At 40.3% G+C, this 17,037-nt stretch overlaps 2 protein-coding genes and 1 pseudogene across 2 annotated transcripts in view; 2 read left to right on the top strand and 1 right to left on the bottom strand.

The window, feature by feature from the left end:
• The first annotated feature begins 37 nt into the window (after window positions 1-37).
• LOC104821183 lies at window positions 38-682 on the top strand. The gene is made up of 2 exons (XM_010551985.2): window positions 38-247; window positions 339-682. The coding sequence occupies exons 1-2, from the start codon at window positions 95-97 to the stop codon at window positions 510-512; spliced, it is 327 nt and encodes a 108-aa protein (XP_010550287.1). The 5' UTR covers window positions 38-94; the 3' UTR covers window positions 513-682.
• A 4,569-nt stretch (window positions 683-5,251) lies between these two features.
• Window positions 5,252-8,865, top strand: LOC104821185 (annotated as a pseudogene).
• Window positions 8,866-10,183: 1,318 nt separating this feature from the next.
• The window catches only part of LOC104821184, a 14,268-nt gene continuing 7,414 nt past the window's right edge, over window positions 10,184-17,037 (bottom strand). Inside the window, exon 5 of the mRNA XM_010551987.1 lies at window positions 10,184-10,423. Coding sequence (XP_010550289.1) covers window positions 10,184-10,423 — 240 coding nt within the window. The remainder of the gene's footprint in view (window positions 10,424-17,037) is intronic.

Here is a 17,037-nt window from a genome sequence, read left to right as displayed (position 1 = left end):
TTTTTTTTTTGGGGGGAACTATTAGATGAGGCCAAGTTCCGAACCTGCAGAAAACACCGACGATAAGCCGAAGGGTTTACGTCAGTTGTGGCACATGTATGGAGAGTGCCCGGAAAACACAGTTCCGGTGAGGAGAACAAAAGAAGAAGATCTCTTAAGGTCGACTTCCCTCGAGAGTTTCGGGAAAAAGAGGTATAGGACCATCCAACAAGTTGTTTCAAGTGGTCTAGGTGCTTCTGTCCACGAGGTATATCCATCTCTATATATATGCATTTGAATATCTTTGCAGCCATTACTTAACCCTCATTTGATCTCTTTTGTTTTTGGTGCTGCTTTAGTACGGAATAGTGCAAGCAAAGAACGTCAGGGTTTACGGTTCGAAATCATCCATAAATGTCTGGAAACCCTTTGTCCAACGACCCGATGAGTTCAGCTTGGCCCAGACATGGGTTGCCTCCGGCAATGGTTCTGATCTCAACACCATAGAAGCTGGTTGGCAGGTCTTATTCTGATTCGGCTGGTCATCTTATGCATAAGTTTTCTCGCAGCTGCGTCATGTATCTCTCTTGTCTCGATTCATATATACATACAGTCTCTCTTGTTTCACCTTCTATATATGTCCATGTCATCTTTGTCCAACGACCCGATGAAGACTTGTACGGTGACTATAATACGAGATTTTTTATCTACTGGACAGTAAGTTTTGACTGTTATGATCCCGAGCAAAAGTCATTAAGAAACTGGCAGAGGAAGTATTTTCTATTGTTGGAAGGGATCCTCTGTTTGAGGTATACATCTCATGTCATTTATAATCAAGTCTCTCTTAGAAAATAACACAAACCTGTTCAGTTCAGTGAATAGTTGATCTTCTTAGAAGGGATGTTGGTTAGATATTTAAGGATCTGATGATTTGTTAGTAGCTGTTGCTCTGGAGAAGGCTGCACTCTCAGGCGATTACTTTGTCAAGAGAAAGCTTTACCCTAACCTCGATTTCTACTCTGGATCGATATATAGGTAAATGATAAATCCAGATTTTGTGTGCATCTCTTCCCCTCAAACACTCTACAACAATTCCATTAAGTCGGTAATCTTCAAAAACAGAGCAATGGGATTAGGAAAGCATGATAATTATGTAGTGAAAGATTGGATTTTAGAGGGTTAAGGTGAAGAGCTGATCGATGATGCATTAGTTATGATGGAATGAGTGTTGCTATTTGGTGAGACACTTAAGAAACAATGTTAGCTATCCTGGTCGGAGTAACTGTTGTTTTGTATGTTGACGGGTTTGCGGAATTTTTGCAGGCTTTAGATTCTGGATCCCTGTTAGCGTACTTCACCTTTTGGTATGAATTCTCTCCTTTTGCCTCTCTCTCTGATTATTTCCTTACCACCGCCAAGTGCCAGTCTTCAGCAACATCCCCCGTCCTCGTGTCATAATGTATATGAATTGAGATATATTTTTTCTTTGCAATTATTCTTCTTCTTTTTTTTATGCTTTTCTCCCCTAAATCTACAATTATCCTATAATTTTTAGATATATATTTCCTTACTTTTATCATTTTTTTTCTCTTCAACACTCCCCCATTCAGATGAATTATTCATAAGATAGATCAAATATATGGCCTATCCAATTCTTATTCAAAATTTAAATCTTACAAAATGATAGTTGAATTTCTTTGCATCTATCCTAAAATTAAATACTTATCCTTGTAACTTACCATCTAAAATTTTAGACTGCATATACATCAACTGTGTTTACTATTTTGTAAATAAAAAATAGGGTTTGAATCCGTATTATCACTTATATAAGAAAACAAACAAACCATTTGCGTACATTTGTACATTTAATAGTGTGATTTGCTTAGCGTTTACCTATAAACACACACATTACATATGTATATTATATGATGAATACTCGTATAAGATAAATCAAGGGTCCTTGCATCTTGTAAATAAAAAATATGGATACGAATCCATATTATTGTTTTCCATATATTTTATTCTTGTTATAGAAAAAATCATTTTTGAATATTTATACATTTAATAGTGAGATCAGTTTCACTATAAAGTTTTTTTCATATGAAATTTACCGTATATGTGTATGTATGATGAATATTCATAAAAGATATATGGCATGTACTTACATTTTTGTGAATAAAACTTATGGATTTAATAACTATTATTGGTTTCCGTATATGTTATTTTTCTTGTAGAAAAAAAAAATTGTTAATTATTTATATATTTAATAGAGTTTCGCAAAAAAAACATGAACTTTTTTTAAATTTATCAAATAAATATATAAACTTTTAATTGTATATAAAAATATACAAAACCAATATAAGCAAAAAAAGATGATAGGCGGTAGAGTCAACGTCTTCGTCGATCTACCCAATCATTCTTTAGTTTTGAGGAAAGAAAAAGGAGGAGTTTGTAGATCGTGAAGTGAGACAGCAAGAATGGAAGGAACTTCTCAAAAGCTGCAAGACAATCGTTAGTAAATGAAAGGTGCATTCTTACAAAGGAGATACGTGAGAGGTTCGGTGATTTTAGATAATTCCTTGATGAAACGACAGTAGAAATCGGTATGGCCTAGTAAGCTGCAGATAGTTTTGATGTTATGCGGTGGTGGTAGCTTCTCAATCACTTCTATCTTTGCCTTATCAAACTTGATGTATTTGTTAGAAATCTTGTGTCCGAGTATGATGCATTCTTGTACCATAAAATGACATTTCTCTCAATTGAATACAAGATTGGTCTGCAAACAAGTATCTAAAATTTTACGCAAATTGGTTAGACAAATATCAAATTGAAGATTCATGTACGGAGAAATCGTCGATGGACGCTTGATACACGCACGGAGCCAATAAAGTCTCGCTCGTTTCCTTCGGTGAACTGCAGTTTGTATGTGCGTGTCTTATGTTGCCTTTTTGGACAACGAATATAACAAGCTAGAAACCAGAAGACACACTTGGAGACTCACTAAGGTATTCCTATGGTTAGATTTCAAGAGGATATCCAGGCCAAAGGGCACTCGGAGTCCTTAGAAATCAACCCACAAGTCGGACTAAAACAGAGCGCTCGAGGGCACTCGGTTTAGGTGATAGATGGAAGGGAAGTTCCAGGCCAAAGGGCACTCGGATGATTCCCAATTTTTGGTGGAAGATAGGGATATGAAAGAGGATTCAAAAGATCCAAACCAACATTGAATCTACCACGTTTTGACCTTGCACAAGGGTGACACACACATACATGCGCAGAAGGCGATACTCTCGGACACACCAAGAAGAAGAAGCAAAATACAACTCGATTTCTTATCAATTCAAAGTCTATCATTTTTGACATACAAAGGCCTTTAAATAGGCTAGAAACACAGAAAAAAACAAAGAAAATTTGTGCATAAGGAGGAGCTAACACAATACAAAAGAAAGATAATGGAAACAAATACCATAAAGTAAAGAAAAAGTGGAAAGTTGGTGGAAGTGGACGACCAACGTCTGCAACGGTTAGGGGTCTTAAATAAGGTCTTCATGAGGTTGAAATGATGTAGAAAGCTTCCCAAATTCGTGCTTGATAAGGGCTGGCCGAAATTTGGTACAAATGTGGCACCATATCCTCTCCAATGAGATGACATCTTGTGCATAATATTTTTGGACTCTTTGGGCTTTGATATGCAGCCCATTTATTGAGAATACAATTCTAAAATATCTCCTTGTAAGCCCATAGGTTAGCCCAAGAAGTTTTAACTTTTAAGTGTTGCCCAACAATAGGCCAAAATCGATGTATGTTTTGGGCGATGTTGATTCATGTATCGTCTAGTTCATTCGGGGTTGGTTTGTCGGTCTTCATGTTAACTTTCTGTTCTCATTTGCTTGGCCGTATTATTGTGTTTGATTATGAAATCAGAATCATAAGATGTATTAATATATATATATATATGTGTGTATATTTATATGTATGTATATATATGTGTGGGTGTTTATATTTGTATATGTACATGTATGTATATATATGTATGTGTATATGTGTATGTATATATATTTTTATTTTTTAATTTATTATTATTAGTTAATTTATTATTATTAATATATGTATGTATATGTAGATATATGTGTATGTATATGTATGTATTGATATATACATATGTGTGTGTATGTACATGTATATATATATTTATATATGTGTATATATATGTATATATATGTATATATGTATATGTATATATATGTATTGATATATATGTGTGTGTATGTATATATATGTATAGTTATATATGTCTTGGTATAAATATATGTGTGTTTATATGTATGTATATATATGTATATATTTATATACATATGTATGTATATATATATGTATATATATGTTATGTGTATATGTGTATGTATATATATTTTTATTATTTATTTTTATGATTTATTATTATTATTATTAATTAATTATTTTTTATATAATTTCTGACGTGGCGATGACATGGCGTGATGATTAGGAGAGATAATGAGAATTTTGCCGCCACGTAGGGATTTTCGTTTGTCTACGTGGCAGTTATTTCACGGTAGATATTTTTGGCTAATAATTTAAAGTATAAGTTTTATTTGGAGAAAAATCAATTGTACAGGTATTATTCAATAATTAAAAAAGTACAGGTATTAAATTGAGACGAGGAAAAAGTACAGATATTTTACGAGGATTCTCCCTAAAAAAAATTGGACGATATAATGATTTGGAAGAAATTGTGTATTCTTTTTAATATTATTATCATTTTTGCCGAGTAACTTGTGATGTGATAGCATGTGGTCTGGTTTAGGGGTGTCAATCGAACCGGTCCGGCCCGAGCCTGCACTCGGCCCAGAGGTTTCGGACTCGGGCTCGGACCGGCACGTTTTTATTGTGCCTATATAATTAAATCTGAAACCCGATTCTATGCACTCTAGGCTCGGGTTGGGCCGGGCCGGACTGGTGCGCGGATTTTTCTTTGTAAATGTTTATTTTTTTTTCTTTTTAAATTTTCGGGCTTTCAGGTGTGATCCGACTCGGATCCAAAACCCGATTCGAGTCCGGTCCGAAAGCCAGATTTTTTCGGATAAAAAAACTTCGGTCCAAAGTCCGATATTTTACGGGTTGGGCCGGGCCGGGCTTCGGGACTCGGGCTCAGTTGACACCCCTGGTCTGGTTCATATTGCTAAACGTTACATCTGTTCTTACAAAGGCTCGTTCCGTCAATTCGGGCCCATAAACTAAATAAAGACTCACAATGCGTTATTCAAAGGGTGTTCAGCGTATCGAGGGAGGCAAGCCCACCAATACGCGCTTTTCCAGCCCTTATAGTCCACTCGCTTTAGGATATTGGCACGTGTCAAGTTCATAAGCCCACCGCCGATCTGGTAGAGTGGGTTAGAGGTCCCTCTCTTAAAGTCCCCGTATGAATGATAGATAAGATTCTAGGCACTTGAATATTCGGTTTCTAGAAGAAATCTTAGCCGTTGATTCAAATGATTTGATCTCACCGTTAGAGTTTTACACGTCACTTTGGTCCCATAATCTTGCCCGCAGAGAACTCGCTTGCTCTAAAAGGATATAAATAAGAACGAAAGAACATTTCTGTCGGCATATTTGATTACGGTTGAGCCAGTCAGATCGTCCGCGATCGAGCGATGGTGCACGCCGGCGAACATTTCTCCGCATGGTTCCCCCAAGGGAACGCTGACGATCGTCGACGAGCGCAAGAGGAAGACATATCAGGTCCCGGACTCCGACGAAGGTACCGTTAAATCCGTTGATTTCAAGGAGGTATGTCCGAACCTAATCTGGAAGCTGAAAAAATTGTCTTTTTGGTTGCGAGGATCATGGGTAGTGGATAAACGGTGAACTTGATGTTTTCGCTCCGAATTTCGATCTGTATTACCTATTTGTCCTTGGAAATGAGAAGAAATTTGACGTCTGATTAAAGAATTTTGAGTCGGATCAGTTTATGGTGGGCAGATAACGACTGGTAAGGGAGACAAAGGGCTTAAATTTTACGATCCTGGTTACTTGGACATGGCTCCTGTCCGGTTCTTTTATTTCTTACATCGACGGAGATGAAGGCATCCTCCGATATCGAGGATACCCAATCGAGGAGTTGGGCCTTGGCTTAGAGAAGCGCTTTTCTCGAGGTTGCTTAACTCCGCAGTGAGTATAGGTCATGTATACACCACCGAAATTTTTTTTTTTTTTTCAATTTTAACCCACTTTTCGGTTGGAAAAGTCCGAAATACCCTTTTCGTTTTATTTTTTGCACCTTATTACGACTAACATATAACTGATATACAACTAAAATAAGACAGTTGATTTTTTTGCCACCTTTTTTTGAATCAATTGTAACTATATTTAGACTTAATTACGAAGTCGTAATAACGAACTTGTTTTCGAACGGATAAATATCGTAATTCATTAAGGGTAATTTCGTCTTTTCACGGGAAAAAAATGTGTTATGTTTTCGGTGGTGTACAGATGAAATAGATGCGACCCAAGTGGGTTATTTGGGTAAAAAACCCTTGGGGATTTCGCCAAGTTTTTTCCTGGTTCTTCATCCTTGTGTTTCTCTCTCGTGCGGCGAGGCGATTCTCGCTTCTCCGTGTTCGGTGCCACCGTTCGGCGGTTTCCGGTTGTCTAGTGCTGGAGGTCTGCATGATGGTCTGACTGTTTGACCATTGTAAAACATTTCGAGTTGATTGGACAGCAACATAGTTTGATGTCGATCGAGGGTTCTGAACTCAGCTTAGAGCTCTTGAGCTATAGATATGCGACGAATGTACCGGCGATTTTGAAAAGCAAGTGTTTGGTGAAAAAATATGTTTGTTTTGACTTGATATTTCTTATTATGAATGTTTTTGCAGGATATTATACAGTCTATGCCTCATGATACTCACCCAATGAGAGTTCTTGTTAGTGCAATGGGTCTTTCATCCTGATGCAAACCCTGCTGTCAGGGTAAGTTGGGACTGACTTCTTGTCTAATGACATGTCTGCAATTGTGTTGTCGGTGTTGTTAAGATGAGCTCTTTCTGAAACTGGCCATATGAATATACTATGCTTTAGTTTGTTTATTGGTTTGTCGGGACTTCGCAATGGGTGCAGGAGCAGGAGCAGGACCATGATATTTACAAGTCTAAACAAGTTAGAGACAAACAGATTGTTCGCATTCTTGGAAAGGTATGTTTTCCCTTTTTCCATTTGTTGTTTTGTTACTTTCTCCTTGTGTCCGGTTATTCAATTTTTCACCCAAAATCTGTAAATGGATTTGAATTTAAATGTGGGTTTTGGACTGAAGTTTTGCAATGTGCTTATGAAATCGAATGCGTTTGCAGGCACCTGCTTTTGCAGCAGCTGCGTATCTGAGGATGGCAGGAAGGCCTCCAGTTCTTCCTTCTAGCAACCTTTCTTATGCAGAGAATTTCTTCTATATCCTGGATTCCATGTATGTGGCTGCCCACTATCACTTTCCTCTTAATTTGGTTAGACACTTGAAAGGATCATCAACAATGTTTAAGATTTTTATTTCTGATTTATGTTTCCTAAACCCATTCATAGGAAGCATTGATCATGTCGAACAGTTGCATAGTTTCTGAAATCACTGTCCCAACAAGTTTCTATTTTTCAAATGATCACAGGGGCAATAGGTCTTACAAACCTAATCCTCGACTGGCTCGAGTCCTGGACATCCTGTTTATACTGCATGCGGAACATGAAATGAATTGTTCCACTGCTGTTGCCAGGCATCTTGCTTCCAGGTACATCTCTTTTCTTTGGTTTGGGCATGATGACGAACGAGTCTGGTAAGAGGTATCTTACTGAATCACGTGTTTCTGCAGTGGTGTTGATGTGTACATTGCTGTGGCCGGAGCTGTTGGTGCACTATATGGTCCCCTGCATGGTGGTGCAAATGAGGTTTAAACTGGTGTCCAAATTTTATACGTTTTTCTTTTTTGTGCTAACATCTTTGGTTCCATCAGGCTGTGTTAAAGATATTATCGGAGATTGGAACCGTTGAAAAATCCGAGAGTTAATCGAGGGTGTGAAGAACAGGTAAGTTATTTTTTGAACCACAAGTTACTTGAATTTCTGGTCCGGTCATCCTATCGATATTCTCATCCGCTTACTAATGTACGTCCAGGAAGAGGAAGATGTTATGAACTCAGATCAATTTGTAAAGAAACAAGCAGAAAATTCCTTTCTTAACAAACCAAAACAAGTGGGTTTGATTAATGAGAGACCCCTTCTCTCCCCTTTACATGACAATTCCCAGAATCAAAACGTGCCCCTCACTTCTTCTACTAGCCGTCCATATACTGCAGCTTCAGCGGCAGATGCTGAGCTGTACTAAAACCGTTTCTTCTACCAAAAACATGTACATGCCCAAAAGCAAAACTGTAATCATAAGCAATAACAGAATAACATCATAATTAGCCGCTCTGGAATTTCTGCTCTGTTGTCTGTGGAACCTTCCTCTCAAACCGAAGCTTCTCCTGACATCTCTTCCTTCTTCCTTCAGCCCTTAACATAAACTTGAAAAGGCATAACAGAAGATGTCGGGTTTTGGACATCGTGTTGTTTACAGAAACTATGATCCCGAGCAAAAGTCATTAAGAAACTGGCAGAGGAAGTATTTTCTATTGTTGGAAGGGATCCTCTGTTTGAGGTATACATCTCATGTCATTTATAATCAAGTCTCTCTTAGAAAATAACACAAACCTGTTCAGTTCAGTGAATAGTTGATCTTCGTAGAAGGGATGTTGGTTAGATATTTAAGGATCTGATGATTTGTTAGTAGCTGTTGCTCTGGAGAAGGCTGCTCTCTCAGGCGATTACTTTGTCAAGAGAAAGTGATAAGCCTTTCCGTATTTATACGAGGAAGAAGAGAAAGATGAGTGAGGATGGGACAAGAAAGAGGGCCAAGAAGGACGATGCGCAGGAGAGAGCAAGAAAGGAGAACGATCAGGAGGTTGCTGAGTAAGCAAAATAGTTACGAAGCATGAAGGAGGTGGGAGTTACATTATTATTATATTTAAGAATATGTCTGCGATGTTTATGGAGGTGTGGGTTAGTGGGGAGGAATGGGTGGTGTTATTCTATATGTATCTATGTTGTTTCAGTTGGGGGGTTATCGAGTGTTTGACTGAGAATTGTGGGGAGTGAGAGTGGAGGCCTCTCTTGAAACAAGCCTTTCACAGTTGTTCTTCATATTTTCTGAGTGAAATACACCTCTTTGTTCTTTGTTCTTACCAAAGGAGAAAGATCAACGTTTTGAACAATTGGAGGAGATGGTTTCTTCCAAACTGGAGCAATTTCAATCCAATATGGAGGTGTTTCAGGGTACAATTGTAGGGATGCAGAAAGATCTAGGTAAAATCGCTGTCATGGAGAAGATGCTGGAGAAATTGTGTTCGATCTGTGACTCACGTCAGGAATCGGTGCAGACTCCACCAATGGTTCAGGACCCAGGTACTCATTCCTCTTGTTCCCAGGATCCAGGAAAAAGACCTTTTGAAACCTTTCCCGCTTCGGTTTCTGCGCCTTCTCTTCCGACAGCCGTTCCACTGACGAGTCTGGAGACTGACGCCGCGTTAGCAGATGCCGCTGGGGCACAGCTTGTAGCAGGATCTGAGATCCACCTTCGGAAAATCGAGATGCCAGTGTTCGAAGGAGACAATGTAGTGGGTTGGTTATCTCGCGCCGAGAGGTACTTCGAGCTTGGGGGTATTCAGGATCGAGAGAAGCTTTAGTTGGCTTCCATGAGCATCGATGGCCAAGTTCTTCACTGGTACAATTGGCAGAGAGCTCGGTGTCCTTTTCTGACTTGGAATGATCTCAAACTCAGACTTTTGGAGCGGTTCGATGAGCGAAAATCTGGAGCAGTGAGTGATCGACTAATAGGCACTTGTAAAGAAAACCTCAGATTGTATTTCCCTTCGCAAAGAAAAATACACCGTCAAGAGAGAAACTCTCTCCCCCCCTTACAATTCTCAGATTTCGGATAAAACCCCCCCAAAGCATGAAATGGAATAGTTATAGCCCTCCTTCAGCAAACACGCTGAGGTGGCCTAGCACACACACGACATGACCTTATTTAATAACAACCGTGGTTAACAAACTCTGGAATATTCTTCTGTTGTGATATCCTTCCATGGGTGGGTCCCAGCTCCGCTTAATTCAACTTCCTCTCCAATCGTTTGCCTCCATGCTCCTCGACTTGATCCTTAGCTCCTCTCTTTCTGGACCGACGCCTTACGTAAGCCCGGAAAGGTTTATCAACACCCCCGCCTTGAAGACGAAGCTTGTCCTCAAGCTTAAATGTCGGAAACTGGGCGTTGAAGAGTTCCCCAATCTCCCATGTCGCATCGTGCTTCGACAACCCTTCCCACTCGATGAGAACCTCTACTAACTCCTGGGGGTCATAGCGGCTATCCAATACAAACTTTGGTTCTGTCAGCACGATAAGAAGTCGTACGTCCTGGAAGAGGCTCTACCACCAGAGCCTGTGGCCAATGCCACGAGAGCCATCAGGGATGCTTGGTTGAAGCATCAGACTGACGACATTGAGATCTCCTGTCTCATCCCATCTTGACTATCTACAATCCAGCACATGATTTGTTTCGTACCTGATACATGCCTTTATAGTCCTCCTGTTATGCAGGACGTTTGACGTATTCAAAGCACGTCCTCCTGTTACGCAGGACGTTTGACGTATTCAAAGCACTCAACTCCTCATGTTGGATTCTGTAGATATCTCAGGTCTTAGGATCCAATCATGAACCCGCCATATGAGATTCAAGTCATGACGCTAGTCCATGTGACAATCTCATGCGGGTCAATCCAGTATTCCGTTCTCCAACGTATACCTATGATTGTGATCGTATCCAACCTATGATCATCTATATGATCATCAATCACACATCATACTAGTCTTGATATATCATTATTCCCACATTGATACACGACTAGGGAGTTTTAGTATCGTTTATAACAATACATGGATTTCATAACATATTAAAGCATGCACAATACGTAATGAATCAAACACTCATCCATAAACTATAGAAAGTGTCAATACATCAAATGTATCTTAGTAAAGCTCGCAAACAGTACATCATAGAGCACTAAACCAACAGGATCAGCAATGTTGTCATCTGTCGACACTCTCATGTTGAGGACGTGGGTGTTGACAGAGCTGCCTCTTGGCATCTCCGTCTTCACCAGAGCTTTCAGCATCTTACACTTTTCAGTATACGCTAGCTCCTCAAACATGGTCTTGAGCTGATTGATCATATCAAACACACTCTTCCCCTCAAACTGCCTCTGCAAATTCGGGGCCATGCTTCCCAACGTATAAACCATTCACAAGATAACCATTACCATAGTAAATACTGTCTCAATAAATCATCAAACTCGAGTTCTCAATCACAAATCGAAAACCATCCAAATCCAGATATGAAATAGAAATGATGTTTCTGCTAATCACAGACACATAGTAACAATTACTCAATTCTAAAACAACTCCAGAAGGAAGATGCAAATCATAAACGACAACACACAATGCAGCAACTCTTGCTCCATTTCCGACACGTAGATCCACTTCTCCCTTTGCCAGCATCCTACTTCTTCTTAGTCCCTGCACATTTCCACAAATGTGTGAGGCACTTCCAGTATCCAATACCCATGAAGATGTAGTACAGATGTTAGCTTCTATAACATGAATACATGAGGCAGAAGCGTCACCAAGCTTCTTTTCCTTAAGATCCTCCAAGTAAAAGTGACAATTACGCTTCCAATGACCAGACACTCCGCAGTAATGACAGTCATCCTTATCGGGCTTAGGCTTAGACGTAGAGGCAACTTTTGTCTTTTTCGCCACCATCCCACTCAATCAAGTAACTCTTATACTTGATTAAGTTCTATGCACTTAATTCATGTAGACCCTCTACATAATTAAGTCATAAACCATAAACAATCATGATTAACTCAGTCAAGTAACCATTACTTAACCGAATCGAATTCAGAAAAACGCGAAAACCCGAAAAACAGGTGGTTGGTCCGGGGCTGACCAACTTTTGGTCAGCCGGACCAAACCAACTCAGAATTCGGACTCAGCTCGAATCGGAAGAAGAGACGTGTCGTGGTCAGTTGAGTTGGTGTGGGGCTGACCAAATTTTGGTCAGCTCCGGACCAGGACCACTTCCTCTCTTCTCTCTCAGTCGGACCAGACCTGGGTACGCGCAGACTGAAGTGTTGGTGAGCGGCTGACCAAATCTGGTCCGCCGGACCAAGCACACTCAGTCCGCCACTCCGTTCCTTGGTCCGCCTGATCTTGCGTTCGTGTGGTCCGGACTTGCGGTCTGGAGCTGACCAACTGGCGGTCCGCCGGACCGCGTAACTGGGCAGAAAAATCAGACGAAAATTTTTCGTCTTGATCTGTTTTCTCGCTCCGTTCGAATCCGTTTTTCGTTCCGTTTTCTCGAGTTAATTCATGGTTCAAGCCTCCTCATATCTAAGTTTTGTTACATCAATTAATCTTTCACAGATTCAATCATATAACAAATTTATCTTAGATCAAAACCAAGGAAAAATCAAGTTTAAACAAAATTTCAAACTTGCTCAAGAGTGATCGTTCTTCATCGAAACGAAGAACCGAGCTCTGATACCACTGCTGGGTCACACGGGATCCTAGACCGCTGGTTCAAAACCGTGCTAGGATCTGGTCCGCGGGTTTACGCAGCGGAAATAGCGTTCAAAACGATTTTGAACATCCACGGACCAAACCTTTCGATGAAGAGCTTTCTTGAGAGAAAAACTAACCTTTGATTCACAATCTGGACGCGGTTAGTTGATCACAGCCTAGGTGTTGAAGCAGCCAACACCCTCTTGAGTAGTCCTCCACACCTTGGAATGGATTCCAACACTTGGAATCAAGCTTGCTAGAGCTCAAGAGAACAATTCTCTTGTGTATGGAGTTCAAGAACACCTTCTTGATCACTCTTTCTCTTGGGAGAGTTTTTCTGTGTCTCTCTAACCTTCCAAAGTCAGAGGAGTCGAGCAATAATGAGTCTCACACGTTCCCCACCTGTTTCCACCAAGAAAAGGACGAGAAAACGTGATTTCGGATTTGTCAATGTCTTGGTCCGGGGCTGACCAACTCTTGGTCAGCCGGACCAAGAACACGTGACCAACTTCCTTGCCGACAGTCCGCGATTCTGGTCCGCCGGACCAGCCGAGCTCCGGACCACGAGATTCAGTCCGCCTGACTTGCTGGTCCGCCGGACCAAGATTTCGGTCCGCCGGACCAGTCGAACTCCGAACAAAACTCGATTTGCTCTGTCTGACACTGTCTGGTCTGGCTGACCAATTCTGGTCAGCTCCGGACCAGACAGTGTTTTTCGCCAAGTCAGCCCGTTTCTCCCAAGTCTGTCTGGTCCGGCTGACCAACTCTTGGTCAGCTCCGGACCAGACCTCAAAGACAAAGAAAAATCCGATTTTTCTCGTCCGTTTGATCCCGTCCATACACGTCCATCCAATATGTGTGTGACCCTTTAGGCTCCTCCGAATACGGCAGTAAACGCGAGATCCAATCTTGCTTTACAAATCATAAGCGGTCTCTAGCAAGACATTATGATTACCCGTATCGGAAAGAGTTAGATGTGATCTAACTGAAAAGCCAGAGATAGCTCTAACGATGATCCTCTTTGTCTCACGATATCATAATCGAACTCATAGTTCGAATGCTTTGTCGTATCCCGAGTAGACTGTAAGAGATAGATGACATTCATCTATAGTGCGGCCACACATTTCTACAGTCTCACTCCTACGACAGGCCCAAGCGATATCTCTCTCTTTCGAGAGGGACAAAGTTCCATCTTGACTATCTACTATCCAATGCATGATTCGTAATGTACCCGAGCCACGTCTTTATAGTCATCCGGTTAAAGACGACATTTGACGCAGTCAAAGTACATTACTCGTCATGATGGATACAATAGATATCTCAAGTCTGAGGATCTAAAGCGAACCATCAAGTGAGATTCAAGTCATGGATAAAATCCAATCGACAATCTCACACGAGTCATCCAGTTACTTGTTCCAAACAAGTACTCATGATCGTGATCCGTATCCAATACACATGATTATCATCATGATCATCCATCACGCCTCATGTTAGTCTTAATTCATCATTGTTCCCACAATGACAAGCGACTAAGGAATTTAGGATCGTACATCACGATCCATGGATAATCATTATTTATCAAATATGCAAAATAAATAATAAATAAATAATGTATTCATCCAATAAATACATCGTATCATACATGGTTCTCATATCGTATGATCATCCTAGAACATCACATCCTTCAGTTTTGATATAGGATGTCTAGCGTATTTCACTCTATTTTACATATTTGTAGGCATTCTAGGGCACATTTGACTTCAACATTGCATGGTTGTGTTCTTTGGTGTTTAAACAGGTTTTCACGCATAAAAGAACAAAAGGAGTGGAAAACATGGGCTACGGAACATCACGGATGAAACGGGAACATTTGGAGTGTTTCCAGGAAAAACGTGAAGCTTAGAAAACGTCAGAATTTGAAAGTCCAATAACTTTCACTCTACAAGTCCAAAACATCCATTCTCTACATCATTGCAAAGCTCTTCTCAATATCTACGCATAGACACCAAGATCATCCAAATCCGATATCGGAGCAAGACGTTATGAGCGAATTCGTGAAGCCCGTCGAAACTGCTCAGAGACACGAAACGATCGTTTCGGGATGGACGAAACGATCGGTTCGACATCGCAGAAATTGGAAAATTGCTCAGAAAGTGCAACCGACCGATCGGTTTGGCTTTGCCGAAACGATCGGTTCGACCCCCAGATTCGGGAAAACTTCCAATTTTGCCCAAACCGAAGGAAAATAAGAGGGGAAAGCCTTTAGGTCAAAATTCATTCTGACTTTTATTAGAAAACACACCCTAGAGCATACAAAAGGGGGCGATTATCAAGAGGCAAGGGATCGGAGTAGAAGACGGAGATTACGAAGCCGGGAAATCAACTAATCATTCTTCACTTCTTCTATTTTACGATGTTTTATATTATTAATATGAACCCTGACGTCTCGATGTTTAGCGAGTAATTCCTTTGCTGTAGGTTAGGGATTAGCTATGTAGGGATCTTTGGTTCATAATTCCAGACTTTGTGGTTTTATTTATTCTATTCGGTTTATTGAGTTGCGTTTAATGTGTTTGATCTTGTTGGCCACTTGATTGAATAAACTTAGGGTTTTAATTCGCATAGACATATGAGATTCTAACCTGGAAATAACTCAATAAATAGAACAGATATTGCATTGAGAGATGAATATTTGCCTAGGGATTATGATAGCGTTCGTTCATGCATCCAGGGTTTTAGACTATTGAATCGAGAGATTAGTAGGATAAAGGTTGGATAGTGAGGTTAGACTCGAGAGGGTTAATCTCTACTTTAGAGCTTGAATTCCCTGAATCGGATAGATAAACCACTGAGTTTGCATCTTTTGAAAGACCCTTGCATGTAAAGGAATCCCGAAGCCTGCAGTATTTTGCCATTGATAGTTCATCATTTGTTTTATTATTTACTTTTGACACATTCTCATCATTCATATTATTTTTTAGATCTATTCCTGATGGGAGTTTGATTCAGTTGTCTACTTTTGTCCCTGTGTTCGACCCTAGCTATTACAATCGATCCGTACACTTGCGGTATTTGTTGAGTCTAGGTTATTATTACTTGATCATATTTCTTAGATTTGCAACATCAAGTTTTTGGCGCCGTTGCTGGGGACAATTTAGGCAATTGGATTAGATTTCTACTTGGTCTGGGTCTATTTTCTTTTTTTTTGTTTTGTTTTTTTTCCTTTCGTCTTTTTTCTCCTTTGTTTTCTCTTGTGTGTGCAGACACGTCCTTTTCCGGAGTATGAATAGAGAATCGTGGATATGAGCTATTTTATTAATGATCCATATGCCAACCCTTATGATCCGGATTGGATGGACTATCCCGATCTCTCTTATGATGCATACACTTCGGATGTTTCGCAGTGGGATTTCAACTACGTCCAGAATCAGGGATCCTATCAGTTCAGACTTATCAAACTATACCTCCGTATCACTACGATCAGGGCAATGAGACATATTATCATTTTGAAGGATTGAAGCATATGCCCCCCCCAATCGACCGCAACTAAGCAGGAGATAGATTATGAGACAAAATCCTTACTTGTTCGGTTTTTGCAAGGACAAAAGAACTTCTTGAACTATATGCAATCACTACGCGAGTCCCAGTCCAACAGAACTGCTAAAATCGCCTCCCAGTGGCAAGAAACCTTTATGAAACGACCAGAAATGGACTCCAAAGAGCATCTTAACACCATATCGATGAAGGACGTGGAGCAATCTGAGTTAGAGCCACTACAGGTCATAAAAAAAGGTGAGTGTTCTAATGCTTATTTGGATTATACGCCTAACTTTTTGACCGCAGATGAGTATTCAAGGACAAACTACGAAGAGACAGAATCAAAATATGTGCCTCCACCTCCAAGAACACCACCGGTTCTGTTCCCTTCACACATAAAGAAACACAAGGAAGACATTTAGTTTGATCAACCATGTTTACAAAAGCGAAAATTCGAGGTGAAATCACATAAAGTTGAACTGGTTGTTTACTCGTCCGAGACCATTCCCATCTCGGGTCGAGCAGTTCCCCAAACTGATATTCAAAGAGATCCACCACCTCTTCCATCAGACTTCCATACTGACTCCCAATTACCACCACTCAATCTTCGGTCGCTCGATAAGGTAAATGAAGAACTACATCACATCGATCGAAGTCATACCAAGTCAGGTGAGTTTGTCCCATCTAATCTCATTCCGCCTAAAATCATTCCTCCAAGAACCATTCCCCCTGAACCCCCTCCCACATGAGCAAGACGAGTCAAGCTAACGACCTTAAACAAGCGCTTCCGGGAGGCAACCCGAGTT

The sequence above is a fragment of the Tarenaya hassleriana genome, unplaced genomic scaffold (assembly GCF_000463585.1).
Source record: "Tarenaya hassleriana unplaced genomic scaffold, ASM46358v1 Cleome322, whole genome shotgun sequence".
Lineage (NCBI taxonomy): Eukaryota > Viridiplantae > Streptophyta > Magnoliopsida > Brassicales > Cleomaceae > Tarenaya > Tarenaya hassleriana.
Note: the sequence above shows the minus strand (reverse complement) of the source record. Positions and strands in the feature narration are given on the sequence as shown.

Coding starts and splice junctions, on each gene's coding strand:
- LOC104821183 (XM_010551985.2), top strand. CDS start 95: ATGTATGGAGAGTGCCCGGAAAACACAGTTCCGGTGAGGAGAACAAAA. Junction 248..338: donor TAGGTGCTTCTGTCCACGAG/GTATATCCATCT, acceptor GTGCTGCTTTAG/TACGGAATAGTGCAAGCAAA.